Source organism: Podarcis melisellensis (genome assembly GCF_964234715.1).
Source record: "Podarcis melisellensis genome assembly, chromosome: 8".
NCBI lineage: Eukaryota > Metazoa > Chordata > Lepidosauria > Squamata > Lacertidae > Podarcis > Podarcis melisellensis.
This window is the reverse complement of record NC_138540.1, coordinates 17807253-17823102: the sequence shown is the minus strand read 5'-3', so window position 1 is coordinate 17823102 and position 15850 is coordinate 17807253. Positions and strand designations below refer to the sequence as shown.

General features: G+C 42.5%; 1 protein-coding gene across 9 annotated transcripts in view; it reads left to right on the top strand.

Annotated features, from left to right (window-relative positions):
• The window catches only part of KIF1B (kinesin family member 1B), a 125198-nt gene that overhangs the window by 1507 nt on the left and 107841 nt on the right, over positions 1-15850 (top strand). For all 9 annotated transcript variants that reach the window (XM_081923393.1, XM_081923392.1, XM_081923398.1 and 6 more), the window contains exon 2: positions 8635-8813. In XM_081923393.1, the coding sequence (XP_081779519.1) occupies positions 8708-8813 (106 nt within the window). In that variant the 5' untranslated portion in view covers positions 8635-8707. The remainder of the gene's footprint in view (positions 1-8634; positions 8814-15850) is intronic.

Genomic DNA, 15850 nt, shown 5'->3' with positions numbered 1-15850 from the left:
AGTATGCCTAAGTGTATCACTGACACAAGATTGTGTGCTGAACTGCAGAATACAGACATAGCTAGAAACTAAAAACCTCTTTAAATTCCTAGCAGTTAGAAGACTGTGATTTTCCAGCCCTGCTATATCTGTGCAGCTAAACAAATAAACATGTCTCTTGTATACTGTATATTTATTGTAATCAGCAATTTCCTTGCACTCTCCTTCCTCTCCTTTGAACAGACTAGGAACAACCCCGTCACCCTATTGACTTCTTTTCCTTTGCCAGTTCCAGTTTTTCTCCCCCCTCCCCCAGTCAATTTCTAATGGAGATTCCTTACAGTCCCCCTTCTTATTACTAATTCCAAGTTCCTCCTAGAGGCATTTTTATATTGGGACCATACATAGTTTGAGATCTCTTGATTGCCTGGTCTCTAAATATTCAGAGAGAATGCCTCTCAATCTAGCCAAATTTGAATCATCTTTCTTTTTTCTTTATTTATCTCCCTCTCTCCAGCCCCCCCCCCCCGCTTCCCTAGTGACATCTAATTTAAGATCCCAACAACATAACTATCATAGGAAGTTGCTGTGATGGTGGTTGTCAGTGACACCCCTCAAAATAAAGCATTTATACTTCATAGCTCCCTAGCTCCATCACAGATATATTTTGTGAATCTCTGCAAATCTCATTAAATACTTCCCTCAATAAAGAAATCCCTTTGAATCTCAGCCCCCCATCTCCATCAGTTCTGCTTCCAGTTTCCCCACTGTGAACCCTCTCCTGAGTGGGACCCGTAGCCTCATATTTATTTTAAGAGAGCAGTTTTCAATGTTTGCATCCTTTTTCGCTGAAGCTCTGTTGCAGCTTCATCTTTTAAGCAGGGCGGGGTTTGAAGCAGAATTCTCCTTCATTCTATATTAATTTCTGTCTCTTCCCCAACCCCAGTTCCCTACAGCATTGACTTGTTTGGGAAATGCAGGAACCGCTGTGTTTGTCTTTTTCCTACCTCTCCCCCCAGCTTTTCCTCTTCTCTGCCATAAACAGCTGCCGTTTTGTTTTGATGCGTTTCCCCACCCCCCCTTTCCTCTATATCCAGCACAGCACAATTACGGGGCAGCCATATTGGGATGATGATCCGACAGTCCTCTAGGAGCTTAATCAGGGATGGGGCAGAAGGTCAAAAAATACTATTTTGGAATCAATGGCTTTAGTGCAAATGCTCACCGGGTTTCATGGAGTTGTCTGCCAATTGTCATGGCCTGCTTGCATCTTCATAGTTGTGTCTGTACCTGCTCAAGTTGAATTTTCGAGGGTGGGGTTGTAGGACTCTGTGAGTTGCCTTTTTATATTGTACATCTCTCTCTGTGTATTATATTATGTAATATTTCTTACTGTGAAATTTGATGTTTCTCTGTATGGAGCAAAGATTTTAAAGCTTTTGCCCTAGTCCTTCCATCCTCCTCTTCCTTTTGTCTCCATCTTACTGGCTGCACACAGTGACTGCTGTGAATTTTTATTTATTATAAAGTGCTAAGTGGATATTCAACTCTATAGAAATAGATGATGACGATGGAAGGTATTTAAGTGTCTCTGTCATACAGCTTCCATAGCTGTAGCAGTATGAAGGAAAAAATGTGGTTTTGTGACTGATGCCTAACTTGATAGCATTCAGATGCTTGATACTGCTGCTTTCATTTAAATTTAAAACGGTTACCAGTCTGTATTAAGATGATAGACACCAGGCCTCTGCCTGTCTCTTTCCCTGTTACAGAACGTAAAATACTCTCTATGAGTATTCACACATACTCTCTCTGTCCTGGATGCTTCTAAGTTAACTTTGCATACATTAATCTCTGACCTGGTTTCAGTTGTCATCTTAGTCATGGTGAGATTTTTGTCGAAGGTGGTCAGATTTTAATTCAAAAGGTAACATGCATTGCCCTTAATAGTTTTAAAGGCCAGCTTTGGCTTCCCATTAATTTATCCGTCTGGTTTGTGGAGCTTTTATATGGTTGTGTGTACTGTGTGCTAAGGAAACATAGAAAACACATGAAGCCAATCAAAAATATTTGCTTGGGTTTGTTTTAGATAATATTCCTGGAATTAATTCCACCCAGTGATTTGGTATCTGTCTGGCAGGGACTAGGATGGAAGATGCAAGAGAAAAAGTGGAGGGCATGAAGATAGAGGTGTGGTACCCAGCAGGCCTGAGTAGCTTTTTTGAGAGGTTTAGTCCTCCAGTAGAAGTGATGGCTAATTGTTTTGCTGAACCAGCTGTAAAGTTTTTGCCAACTCTGCTAGAAAAAGCTTTTGGACTCTTGCATTCCTGGCCAGCCAGGGGCCCTTGGGATTTTTGAAAGGTCGTTACATTTTGATCTGATTATTAAGCCGAGAGGTGCAAAATAAGTCAAATGGTTTAAAATGCAGTCACCCTTAAAATGGCCACAAACCTGGACAGCTTTAAAAGGGGATCAAGCCGACTCATGGAGAATAATAGCCACTAGTCATGGTGATATTGCCTCCATTATTGGAGGTGGTATGCCTCTGAATGCCAGTTGCTGGGGTTCGCGATTGGGAAATTACCTTTATGTACATGTCCCACTTGTGGGCTCCTCATTGGCATCTATGAGAACAGAATGCTAGACTAGATGGGCCTTTGGTCTGATCTAGCAGGTCTCCCCTGTTCTTACACACAGGCACACTCAATAATGTAAGCTGGTGCTAATCATTACATATAATAGTAGTGAATCCCTAAGAAGCCCTAAGATATGAGTCCTGAACCTACTACTGGTCACTGAGTGACCCTTAGTTCTAGTTTTATATGAAAGGGAGGACAAAAACTTCTCTGCACTGGGAACATACATGAAACGGATGAAGAACCTGTCACCCTCTAAATGTTGGACTCCCAATTTGCATCAGCCCCAGCCAGCATGACCAGTGGTCAAGGCTGTTGGGAGTTGGAGTTCCAACAATCTGTGGAGGGCACCACATTTTCCATCCTTAGACTAGTATCTATCATGACAAATGACCAGTCTGTCATTTGTTTGTTTGTTTTTTAAGTTTTAGCCTCTGCTGGGCTCTCATGTTCAGAATGGAATGTCACTGTCAGTTTCTGAGATGGGAAGTATATACTTCATAATGTATTCTTCTCCTCCCCCATCAAAAAAAGAAAAAAAGTGAAAAAGCTACATACACTGGGAAGCAGACACAAAGTGGTTTCACCCTATTGTGTGGGGTGGGGAGTATGGCGCACCCTTTGTGATTCAGTTTATAAACTGGAACATAGGAATCCACTTTACACCAGTCCATCTATTTGTAAATCTATCCTAGTATTGGCTACATTGGCTGGTAGATGTGTCTCAGGTAGAAGGTCTTTCCTGTCACCTCCTCTTGACATCCTTTTAACTGGTTATCCCAGAGATTGCATCTGGGACCTTTTCACACAAAGCAGGTGCTCAACCTCTGAACTGTAGTTTGCCAGTTGTCAGATGACTTTGATAGCTGCTTCCTTAGGCAAACAACTTTAACACCTTTTACAAGGTGTTGTGAGGCTGGAGGCTGTGCCTTACTTTTGTGAAACCTTTTTAGTTCCATATATTAAACACAGATGAAAGCACCCAAGCTTCATTATTGCACCTTTTCAAATTGCAGTTTGCAGCAAATTGCAGCAAATTCAGTTTTTTGCTGAAAATGCTCCTAACAACTGGGATGTAGGAAATAATAATAATAATAATAATAATATACCACCATTTGAGGATCACAGGGGGTTCACAACATAGAAATACAAAACAAGAACACAAAATACATAATGAAACCAAAAGAAACCAATAACCCCCCCTCCTAGAAGCACATTTAAAAGACCATGGAATGTTAATCAGTCAAAAGGCTGGTAATAAAGAAATGAGCCACCGCAGAAAAGGCCCATTCTTATGTTGCCACCCTCTGGACCTCTTGTGTAGGAGGCAGATGAAGAAAGGGCCTCAGTTGATGGTCGCAGTGTCTGACTTGGTTTATATGAGAATAGGTGGTCCTTGAGGTATTGTGGTCCTGAGCTGTTAAAGGCTTTATAGGTCAAAAGCAACACTTTGAATTGGGCCCAGAAACTAATTGGCAGCCGGTGCAGTCTGGTCAAGATCAGTGTAATATGCTGAAATCGTCTTGCCCTGGTGAGCAACCTGGCTACCGGATTCTGCACCAGCTGAAGTTTCTGAATCATCTTCAGAGGCAGCCCTGCATATAAATGTGTTGCAGCAATGTAACTTAGATGTTACCAGAGCATAGATGACAGATGTTAGGCTATCCCTGTCCAGATATTAGCACAGCTGGGCCACCATCCGAAGCTGATGGAAGGCACCCTGTGCCACTGAGGCCGCCTGAGCCTCAAGCGACAACAAAGGATCCAGAAGTACCCCCAAGCCGTGTACCTGCTCCTTCAGAGGGAGTGTAACTTCATCAAGAGCAGGCAACCTACCATTCATCTGGTCTAGGGTACTGCCCACTGGATTCAGCTTCGGTTTGTTGGCTCGCATCCAATTCATGACCGAAGCCAGACAATGGTAATGCCACACCTGCAGATGTAAAGGAGAAGTAGATTATAGGTTGCCTTCACATCCTGCAGCTGTCAACTTTTCTTTTTTTGGTGCCTAAAATTGTTTTCTGAGAGACAATGTGGAGTTGTGTCTCTCAGAAGGACAGGCCTAAATAGTCAGAATTACTTTTTTGTTTGGTGGCTTTTAGTCTAGTTCCTTTAAAAATCTTTTCCCCCTTCTAACAAGACTCTGGAACACTCTGTTCAGCAGCCTATTCCATTTTTCAGTGGTTTCGTCATCTGCACAGGCATTAAAGCAGCACTTCAGATGACAGTGTGTGAGCTTACTAAAGAAGGCTTGTTCAGAAGAATGGTGTATTGAAATGTTGTTTCCCGGCATGCTTATTTAGTCAGGCTACACATTTTGCATATTGAAGTCAGCGAGAGGATTAAATTGGGCAAGTGTGCCCCCAATCTCACGTTTGACCTCTCAATAAATTGGCCCGTCTCTTTAAAAACAAATACACCCAGCAAACACAAAACACTGACTGTTTTTGCATCTTTGCATGTTCTCTGTTCTGAGATTTTGCATTCTAAAGTGATGGTGCTGTTCAAGAGAGAAGGAACACAATACCTGAATCGTGATGGAGTAAAGCAGAAAAAAAGTCAATGAAGCAAAAGACCCTTTTTTTTTAACACATTTGAAGTGTGCTACAAATGTGCATAAGAGCAAAAGAAGAGTCTGGTGGATCAGGCCAATGGCCAGTGTTAGAAATTAGCCAGGCACCAGGCACATTTTGTGACTGGCGCAGGTCCAATTGTGACCATGTGGAGATCTCTGGATGCCAGGTTGGCGACTGACATCTCCATCTGGTTGGTCCTTCTAACTTTCTTAAGTAGGCAAGCCAGGCATGGCGAAACTTGGTCCTCCAGCTGTTTTGGGACTACAATTCCCATCATCCCTGACCACTGGTCCTGTTATCTAGGGATGATGGGAGTTGTAGCCCCAAAACAGCTGGAGGGCCAAGTTTGGCCATGCCTGAGGTAAGCAGAACAGCTTATTTATTGCATTTATATCCCACCTTTTCTTCTGCAAGGAGTATATGGTTCACCCCCTTCTCAGTTCATCACAGGTCATAGGGCTGTGCCTGGCCCAAGTGAGCTTCATGACTGAGTGGGGATTTGAACCCTGGCCTCCCAGGTCCTAGTCTGACACTAACCACTACTCCACACTGACTTCCTAGAGTCCTCCTGCTATGAGGCAGCTATATACCGTATTTTTCGCCCCATAGGACGCACCGGTCCATAGGATGCACCTAGTTTTTTTGGGAGGAAATAAAGAAAAAAAAATATCCCCCCCTCCAGGTGCGGGGCTGGGGTGGGGGAAGCCTGAGAACATGCCGCGCGGCTCTCCCACGGCTAGCGGAGCGCTGCCTGAAGCTTGGGGCGTGCTGAGCTCAGCGTGCCCCAAGCTTCTGGGTGCAGGCAAGCTGTCCGCTAGCCGTGGGAGAGCTGCGTCTCCCATGGCTAGCGGATAGCTTCCTGAAGCCTGGAGGGGTGCGCACCGACCCCCCTCGCTCTCCAGGCTTCAGCGAAAGCCTGCATTCGCCCCATAGGACGCACACACATTTCCCCTTCATTTTTGGAGGGGGAAAAGTGCGTCCTATAGGGCAAAAAATACAGTAAGCTAAGTAGGTAAATTAATATGAGGAAAACAAAACAACACTTAGAAAAATCTACAAAGATTTATTATTGGAAAGAGCAGTTTTAGTCGTCAGTGTGCAGTCCCTGCTCAAGGATGAGGAAGGCTGTATCTTCTTTGTAAGGAGCTACAAAAGGACACTTAAGTTGAGGATTCCAAAGTACTTAATGTACCTTCTGTGATATAACCAGAAGTATTTTGTCCATTAATCCAAAGTGCTTTTAGTTCTGTTTGAAGACAGCTGAATTGATGATAATGAAAGACTGTAGAAGGCAAAGGTTGTATTGCAGTATTAACATTCATGCATCTCTGCTGTCTTTATCTCTTGGTTTGTAACTTACGGATTTTTGCAGACACACCTACAAGCTAACATGTAACTTTCTTCTTTTGATGTGGCATGAGGAATTGTGAGTTAGCTAGCAGCCCATACCCATTTTTTTTGGTGGGTGGGGAAAATGACCTGTCTCCTAAACGTGTGGCTACTGTGAGATATAATAGTTGTCCAGTTAGCTATACTACTCAACAGTGGCCAAATACCTGACTAATATGATGACACACCCTATTCCTTTATTTCACCGTGCAACCTGTCTTCACCGTTGTGAAAAGGGGCCATAGTGTGAAAAAATATGGGGGTGCAGTAAGGATTCATTTCATCTATAAAAGCAAACCTACCCAGTTTGCACTTTCTAAAACAGTATGTGAACTGAAAAGCAGCCATCCTTCAGAATTTGCATTTCTTTGCATTTGCCTTGTATACTCCAGGCAAGTAGTGTACAAGAATGCATAGACTAGGGTAAAGTCTATATGAAAATAACATGTAAAAATGCATTCTGTTAGGAAATGAATTCTCCTTTACAAAAATGTTTATATTAGGCAGATTTGTATGCAAAAATGTCTATTTCAGGATAAATTTGTTTGTTTGTTTCAAATGCACCATGAACGGTAAGCCAGAAATAAACTGAGAACAAACTTTGGTTTGTTTATGATTTACTGCTCATGGTTTGTTTGAAAGAAACAAACCATGATCCAGGTCATTCTATGACTTTTCATATGATGACTCACGTGCTAAAGGAAAGAAGTGTTCACAAGTAAGCTATGGTTTGATACAAACAGTGGCTTATTATTTCTAAGGGAATGCAGCCCTTTACAAGAAAAAAGGCAAATCTCCCTGCCCTAAAGCAAGGCTCTCTCTCTCTTGGAGAATCCTACTTTAGGCGTTTAAAACAAAGTGAACAATATCCTCAACGTCCTCCTGATCAATCTTTACTTAAGAGAGTCTAGTACAGTATATCTTTTGTCAATGTAGGCTGAACTGAAGATAGCATCTCAAAATGAAGAGCTGTAGAACATTTTCTCAAAGGAATGGAATGTTTAATTCATAATAATAAGGTTTACCACACTCTACATTCTTTATAACATAGTGCCATTGTGAAAACTGGGTATTGTGGATGTCCAGTTGTAATTTTACAGGTAGGCCGTCTGTGTATAATTTTTTGTATATATTTGTGTATAAGATGTTAGATGTTTTTGTCTAAATAACTATGATTAGCCTTCAGTTGGATGTCCTTTTGGTGTATCCTGCGTTAAACGAAGCTCAAATTATTTATTTTTTCAAACAAGGAATAACAACATAGACCAGAAAAGGACAGCCATGTCAGTAAATAGAACAAGTTAATAAAAGGAGAGGGTACTAAATGATATCTCCAGTCTCCCACTTAGCTGATTCAGGATTAGTTCTCAAGCCTATCTGCGGAAACACAATAATTTGCCCACAATGTACTCTCTCCCCAGCTAAACTGCATTTTTTGCTATGGCTATTTGCTCCTGGAACTTGGTGATTTGGGCTATTTGCTTTGTTAGCCAGCAGCTGCGAGGATAGAAATGTTTCAAACAGAAACCTGCTTCCCTCCCTCTTTTCTACAGAATCAAGGAGGGAGGGAGCTGTTTTTAGGGTGACTTCAAAGGCAAAGCCACCTCAGCATGTATTTTAATTTTTATATACTCTGTGAATGGAGGAAATCCCTGGGGTTGTGTAGGTTTCTTTTAAGCTTTCCACATGTACCGATAAAATGAACAAACAGCACAAAGAACGGCTGTCCTTTTAATCCCTCTGAGTCAGGAGTGATGTCAGTTTGCAGGCTCCATGTTTTCTCCTTGAGGGAGGGGCTGGAAACAATCATTTCCCCTGAAAGCTATTACTTGACAGTGGCTAGCGAGAAGGAGGGTAACCCTGGATACGCTCGGCCTCCATGAAGCCAAAAAATATGAAATTTGTCTGTAGGGGGGTATCTAATGAGCTAAGCTATTGTCCTAGCAACCATCAAGATGTCTGGAATGTATTTTCAAATCATTGAATTTCCCTCTCTCTCTCTCTCTCTCTCTCTCTCTCTCTCTCTCTCTCTCTCTCTCTCTCTCTCTCAAAAGATAACTCCAGGAGAGAAAAGCTGTGGAAGTCCTTCGCTCATAATTTCTGGAGTACACACAGGAGACCTGCAAAATGTCAGGCGCTTCAGTCAAGGTGGCTGTCCGGGTCAGACCCTTTAATTCCCGAGAGACCAGCAAAGACTCCAAATGCATCATACAAATGCAAGGCAACTCAACCAGTAAGTTTGGTGCAAATCTTCAGATGGAGTGGCTTTTCCTTGATGAGATTCTCAGTCAATTGGTTACTGTCTGGCTTATGTCATTGACAAATGGTTCATTTAAGGAAATCCTTTCTTTCTGTATAAGTCTTGCAATAGCTTTTTTGAAAGGCGTTATAATTTGCTTAAATGCATTTTTGCTTGTTAATACTCTTTCTCTTACTGTGGATATGTCAAAAGCAGAAACGTGATTTGGATACTTCCTTCTCTTTGGCAACATTGCACGATCATTTCTGTATGAGTTTCTCTTTAGATATGGCAGAATGGTTGTCCATTATGCATGTACGTTTGCTTGAGAGGAAGCTTAAATGCCTTTTGGTCTGTGGCTCCATTTTTGTGGCTTCCAGAATGAGTGTAACAACAGGGATCATCCAGTGTGCAATTTACGGGGTAATTCTGCTATCAGTAAGACAGGTAACCAAGAGGGAGGGAAAGCTGAAGTATTGCTTAGCAACCAGACAGAGTAGCATGATGTTTGCTGAAGTAGCACATCCCCTGATTCTGAGTGTTTTCTGCTGTATGTTTAGTTGAATGACTCCTTGCTATGTACAAGGCCTGAATTGAGAGAGACAAAATCTCTCAAATTATAAGCTGGTTGTAGTCAGTTTCCTCGGTAAAGTGTTATCAGGAGTTCTTTTCTCTCCCATCTGTGTTATTTAAGTGAATTTGCTAACAATTCCATGATTAAAGGTGTCCTGATGTTGTTGTTTTGTGGTTTGGCAGTTTGAACCCCTGGTACATACCTGTCATCATAGATATAACTGTCTAAATGGTAGTTTTCAAGGAACAGAGTTGTAAAGAAATAAATGAACAAGCTCTGAGGATCAAGCTGTAGCCGCTTCAGTAGGGAAAGGCTTCGTTTGCATCTTTCTATTGAACAGATTTTGCTGGGAATGTTCTGACCTGCAGCCTTTTGGGGAACGTCTCCAGGCAGACAAAAGCAAATTGAAATAGCAGGTGGTCAGACTTAAGTCACTTCGACCCATTTAATAACTGTGGGAAAGTAGCATTAGAGATATCCTGAGCCTTTGTCATCTGAGGGTGGGCTTTTCTAGTGTGCTATTAGGTAGGAATTATGCAAGGAATGTTCAGAAAAATGGATCTTCTGAAAAGGAGAAAGTGGAAAGGGAAGAGGCTGCTTTTCAGGCGGTAATGCGGGGACTGTTTTCACACGCTTTTACAGGCTCTTGTCTCCCCCCCTCCACCCCACCCCTCTTGTGTTCTTACTGAGCGGCATGAAGGTGTGTATAGAAATATACACTTCTTTAAAAGGAGTCCATAACCTCTAATCCCAACCTTTCCCCCCCCCCCCAATACCATGTGAATGATAGCAGAATATCTCCTGTTCAAAGCTACAGGGTACCAGGCAGAGGGCTTTCTCGGTAGTGGCACCTGCCCTGTGGAACGCCCTCCCATCAGATATCAAAGCGATAAATAACTACCTGACATTCAGAAGACATCTTAAGGCAGCCCTGTTCAGGGAAGTTTTTAATGTGTGATATTTTAGTGTATTTTTGGTTTCTATGGAAGCCGCCCAGAGTGGCTGGGGAAACCCAGCCAGATGGGCGGGGTACAAATAATAAATTATTATTATTATTATTATTAGCCTGTCCTGGGTGTGTGGTGTTGTATCTAGTCCATGTGCTGCAGTGGTGAACAACTCCTTTCAGCCTGAAGACTGTATTCCCTGGTGGGCAGCCTTCTGAGGGCCACATGCCAGTGGTACGCAGAGCTGAGGCAAAACAGGTAGAACAGCAAATAGGAATTTTATCTTTCATTTCTACACACACTCACCCATCACTCCTCTCTAGTCTCCATCCAGGTGAGTGAAGGACATTATATCAGAATTCAAAAGCACATTCTAGCTAGGCAGAAACTCTCTGGGTGTGATGCAGGGGCCAGTGAGGGGTGGTGGTGTGTGGCCAGGGGCAAGACAGTTTCAGCATATTACACTGATTGTGGCTCAGCTGCACTGGCTAACAATTAGTTTCTGGGCTTTGAATTATAAACAGTATCTCAAGGACTGCCTCTCCCCATATGGACCGACTTAGACACTGTGATCATCACCTTGAGGCCGTTTTTCATGTGCCTCCTTCACAAGAGGTCAGGAGGGTGGTAACATGAGAATGGGCCTTTTCTTCATTGGCACCCCGTTTGTGGAATGGTCTCCCCAGGGTGGCTCTTCTGGAACAAACAGCAATAACACCTAGAGTAGAACATTAGAGGTTTGTCTGATTATTGGGAAATTGGGAGTGGGGTGAGTGCTTGGGGAGATGTATGATTTAATCCAGCATGGGTTGACTCCTGTGTTCTGCTTTTATAACATGCCAGCTATGCATTCTCTTTGGGCTGAGCTTGATTGGGTTCCTAGTTGTCTGTCAGTAATAAAAAAAATTAACAAAGTCAATTGACACTGAAGTGACATAGATTATCTCTTTTCTGGGTATACTAGTTGAATATTGAACTGTAATTTTGACTAAATCTGCGTATGGCTTTGGCCTGGACTGAGCACAACCATGGTTTGTTTAACAAACCACATGTTAATCATGAGATATTCCATAATCTAAGAAGCCACGGCTTGTTTCTACAGCTTTTGGTTTGTTGTCCAGCTGCTCTTTCCTCAGTAGTTTGATGAACGTCTGGGGTGTAGTTGTCAAACAAACCCATGGTTAAGCGTGCTGGGTTCACATGCAATGCTAACCCACAGTTAAGGGAAACAAGTTTTGTAAGCCACCGACAAATAAGCTCCTAATTGGTTGGCAGTTAGAAAACCACAGTTACACTTTTGGGCAGAGTTCACACATAATGCTAAGGCTTAGTTTAATATAGTGTAATCCAGGTGTTTGTAAATATTTTGTTTAGAAAGAAATAAAAGTTCTTTTCTGTAGTTTCAGGAGTGAGTGAGACAGCATTCTACAAAGTCTAAAATGTACAAGATACTGAGAAGCCCATGAAAATGCCATGCTATTTCCTGATAAATCTTAATTAGATAACCAGACAGTTTGTTCAGCCCATCTTGTAAGGGCAGCTTAACAATTGCTTCACATGTTGTGTGGCATGCCTATGCATTGCTAAGGACAAATAGACATTTAGAACTGTTGGAGATACTGGCTTTCGACCAGGAAAGGAAGTTGCCTCCTCTAGCAAATATGCATGGATTTAAATATTTGGAAGTTGCCAATACAAGTTTCCTTTGTCCTTTTTGAAAGAGGGTGGTACTGCTAGAATTTTACAAGCTGTCCTTAATATTCTATGGAAAGCAGTTTTTTGAAAATATCTGTCCTCTGGTATAATCCACCCTGTTTAAACTTGCAGGTGCAATTAGGATTCATACAGGCTGTAATGTTTCAATGCAGGTGAGGCTACATCATGGTTAAGCCACGGTTAATGGTTTACCATGAATGCGCAGTAAGCTGTGATCCCTGCCTGAAGTGCTGCGTCTGAACTGGGAATCATGGCTTGTTTTGCTCCAAATAAATGATGTTCTGAAGCCGAGAACAAGGCTTGGCTTCAGATCATTTTATTTTATTAAACAAAACAAACCATGACCCCAGTTTGGCCATAGCGCTGAGCCAGGGAATTGTGGCTTGTTGCTACTGCTCACTAATGGGGAGGAATGAAGCAGCAATGATCTGGGCATTCACAGCAATGTCTTAACTAATCATGGTTTAATCACAACATGCAAATGCAGCCTTTATCTCCTTTCTTTATCTTTTTTTCCTTTATCTTTTGTGTGTGTGTGTGTGTGTGTATGTGTGTATAGAATTGAACAGTGAAATCCTGCAGTCCAGCTGAAATCACATGTACTGTCTGCATTAAGAGGCTGGAATGTTGGCAGCACGCCTGGCCTGCTTGCAGGGCGGTCGGAGCTGAATGCAGATGCTACACAGCAGAAAGTTGCTGTCATGGAGGATATGGAAATGAGAATGGGTTTGGGTTGCTGGTGGTGGTGGTGGTGGTGGGAAATGGGGGGGAAAGCTGACAGCAGAGGTGCCAACTTGTGAGAGAGATTGGGGAACTAAAGTCATGTCAGGATGCCGGAGGAGCCAGGGGGCGGAGCAGAACGCCTCAGCAGCGCAACTTTAGTAGCCAGAGGTTCCCCCTTCACCTCCTGCTGCCACTGCCACCATCCAGGGGCTGCATATTCCCTCCTTCCCAGCAGCAGGAGGAGGAGCCGCCACTGAAGCTGCGCCATGCTTGGCTCTTCAGTTGGCCCTGAGTTTTTTGGACATTGCAGGGGCCTGGCCTCCCTCACAAAAATATTGGAGAGTCTAAAAGGGTTGGGCCCCCAAGAGTTGGTGCCCCTGACTGGCAGTGGGGTTGCATAGTTGCTTCTGGGGTTGAGCATTTGCAGTTTTAGACAGCCAAAACTAAGTTATTTGCAGACTTCTGAACTGCCTCAAAGCTCCAGTAGCTATTAGGGCTAAAAGGAAGAATGGAATCACAGCTGGTTTCATGGAGGCAGTTCTTACAGGTGAATGGCTGTTTACCAGCCTTCCATGATGAGCACTCTTAGTCTATGTTCTCAGAGGATGACTTTAGCAAATCTCATCTATTTATTGCTGCTTTGTTCTTGATGAGAGTTGGTGCAACACAATTCTTTATAGCAGGTGTTGCCAACCAGGTGCTCTGCAGATGTTTTGGATTCTAACTCCCATCAGTCCCAGCCAGCATGGCTGTCTAGGAAGGCTTTTTTGGAGCTCATGTGCTTCCCTCTCCTCTTTTGTGAGGCAGGCTGTAATTTTTTTTGTCCAATCAAGCACACTGTAGCTTTATCATGGTTTGCAGGGTTCATCGCAAGCTGTAATTTGTTGGTTCAAATGAAATGGACTTACATTGTGACTAGAAACTGTAGTGTTCTGGTTTGAATGGAAAGTGCAAACTATGGTTTCTTCATACTTGGAAGGAAGTGAGGGAATGTGCAAAGGCCTCTTGAAGGCACATTCTCATAGTGCCAAACTATGGGTCAGTGATACATTTGAACAAGGCCTTTGTGTAGTGACGTTTCTGGACTGCATCTCTCATTATCCTTGGCCATTGGCCATGCTGGCTGAGGCTCATGGGAGTTGTAGGTCAATAGCATCTGGTATGGACTCCCTTTTTGTTTTGTTTCCATCTTTTAAAAAGGCACATGAAATGCCTGTCATCCTTAGCTTTGATGTTCATGTAATTGTTAACAGAATAGGGGCTGTTTCACCGATTCAGCAAGTCTCTGTCTATCATGAAGAGAATTCCTTCCTCTTTGGAAAGCAGAACAGCAGCAAACTGTGGGCTATCCTAATGGCAGTAATTCTGGTGCCATTCTAGTGATTCAGCTTCTGGCTGTTCAGTAATGTAATGCACAAAAACAACCCCAGCCAATTGGAAGGGAGTGTTGTTCAGTCATATGACGGCACTGGAATAGTGCTCCACTCCCAAGCTATTCCTTTTTTATGATTAGTGCCTGAAACTGGTTTCAATGTTTGGGGATCCTTTTAAGTCTGTTTTCCTGAAGGGTTTGCTGCATTAAGCCTCCACAGTTGAAGAAACTCCTCCTCTTCCTAGTAACAGCAGAATGCCTCCTCAGAACATTGAGTAAGATTTTCTCCTACAAAGGTCAGCCATCAAGCTTCCTATTTGCATTCTAATCTCTGTTTTTTTGTAGCTGTTCTTAGATTGCTAATACACTTTCATCACAAAAGGGCTTGGGCGCTGATAACTCATTATTACAATGAACAGCATTATTTTTGACAGTGCTGGAAGCTGCAGCTGATTAAAGTATGTAGTGCCTTCATGTTACAGTTCAAAAAAGTCAGAACTGTTTGCCTCAAATCTAGAAAGTCAGTGGAATATCTATCAGCCTACCTACCTACTTACCTATCTATCTCCCTCCAACCAGAGGAATTACACATTTTGATATTTTCTTTATCTAACTGCCATATTTTCATACACCACAAAAGTGTCCCTGAAATAATGGTACTCTAGTCTAGTTTTCCAGGAGCAATATGGAGCATGTTGGTTTATTTTTCTGTAAAGTTGATATAATTGCCTGATGCTGCCATTGTGTTTAGTAAATGCATGTGCCATCACATCCATCTCTAGCTTTTCACTGGTGGACTGACTTTTAAAGCTAGTTTCACTGCATTTTTGATGTTGTGTGGTTTCTACCCTGTAGCTGACTCTTAAGCAGCTGGCAAAGCATAAAATACATGGCTGGATGGTGGCACAACTAACTTAAGTTCCAATGGATTTCAAGCATGACTTAAATTTGGATTCTGCCCAGTAGATTTCCATTATGAATGCAATATATACAACATAGAATCATAGAATTGTAGAGTTGGAAGGGACCCCAAGTGTCATCAGGTCCATGCATTAATCTCAAATAGCTCCTACATGACAGATGACCATCCAACCTCTGCTTAAAAGCCTACAAGGAAGGAGAGTCCACCATCTCTTGTGGGAGTCTGTTCCACTATCAACCAGTTCTTACTGTCAGAAAGTTCTTCTTGATGCTTAGTTGGAATCTCCTTTCTATGCAAGTTCTGTGGTTGGTTTTCTACTTTTGTTTGGAAGTCCTGAGCCATTTCTTGTGTACTTGATGGGGACAAATAAACTCATTTACAACTGCAAGCTGGGTTGATAATGTATATATCCCATTTGAACACAGAATTAAATTAAGTAAACGTGAATTTTATTTCCCTCTCTGCAGAGAGATCTTACAGTATCCTTTCCCCATATTTTATGCTGTGTTTCATGTTATTGGATCATCTGTGACTTAAGCAATGGGATTGCAGTTCTCCAAACCCCTTTATCCCATTGCTTAAAGCAGTGTGGTGGCCCCATCTGTCAGGAGTAAACCACAGATGCTGCCTTTAACAGATTGTGGTTTATGAAGCTGGGAAGGCATGAGCTCTTGGCTATATGGGAGAGTTTGTTTATTTATTTATTTTGGCTTGGAATGTATGCTCTTTTCTATCTTTCGTTATTTATGAGAAGGACCATATAAGTGGTAGCACCTG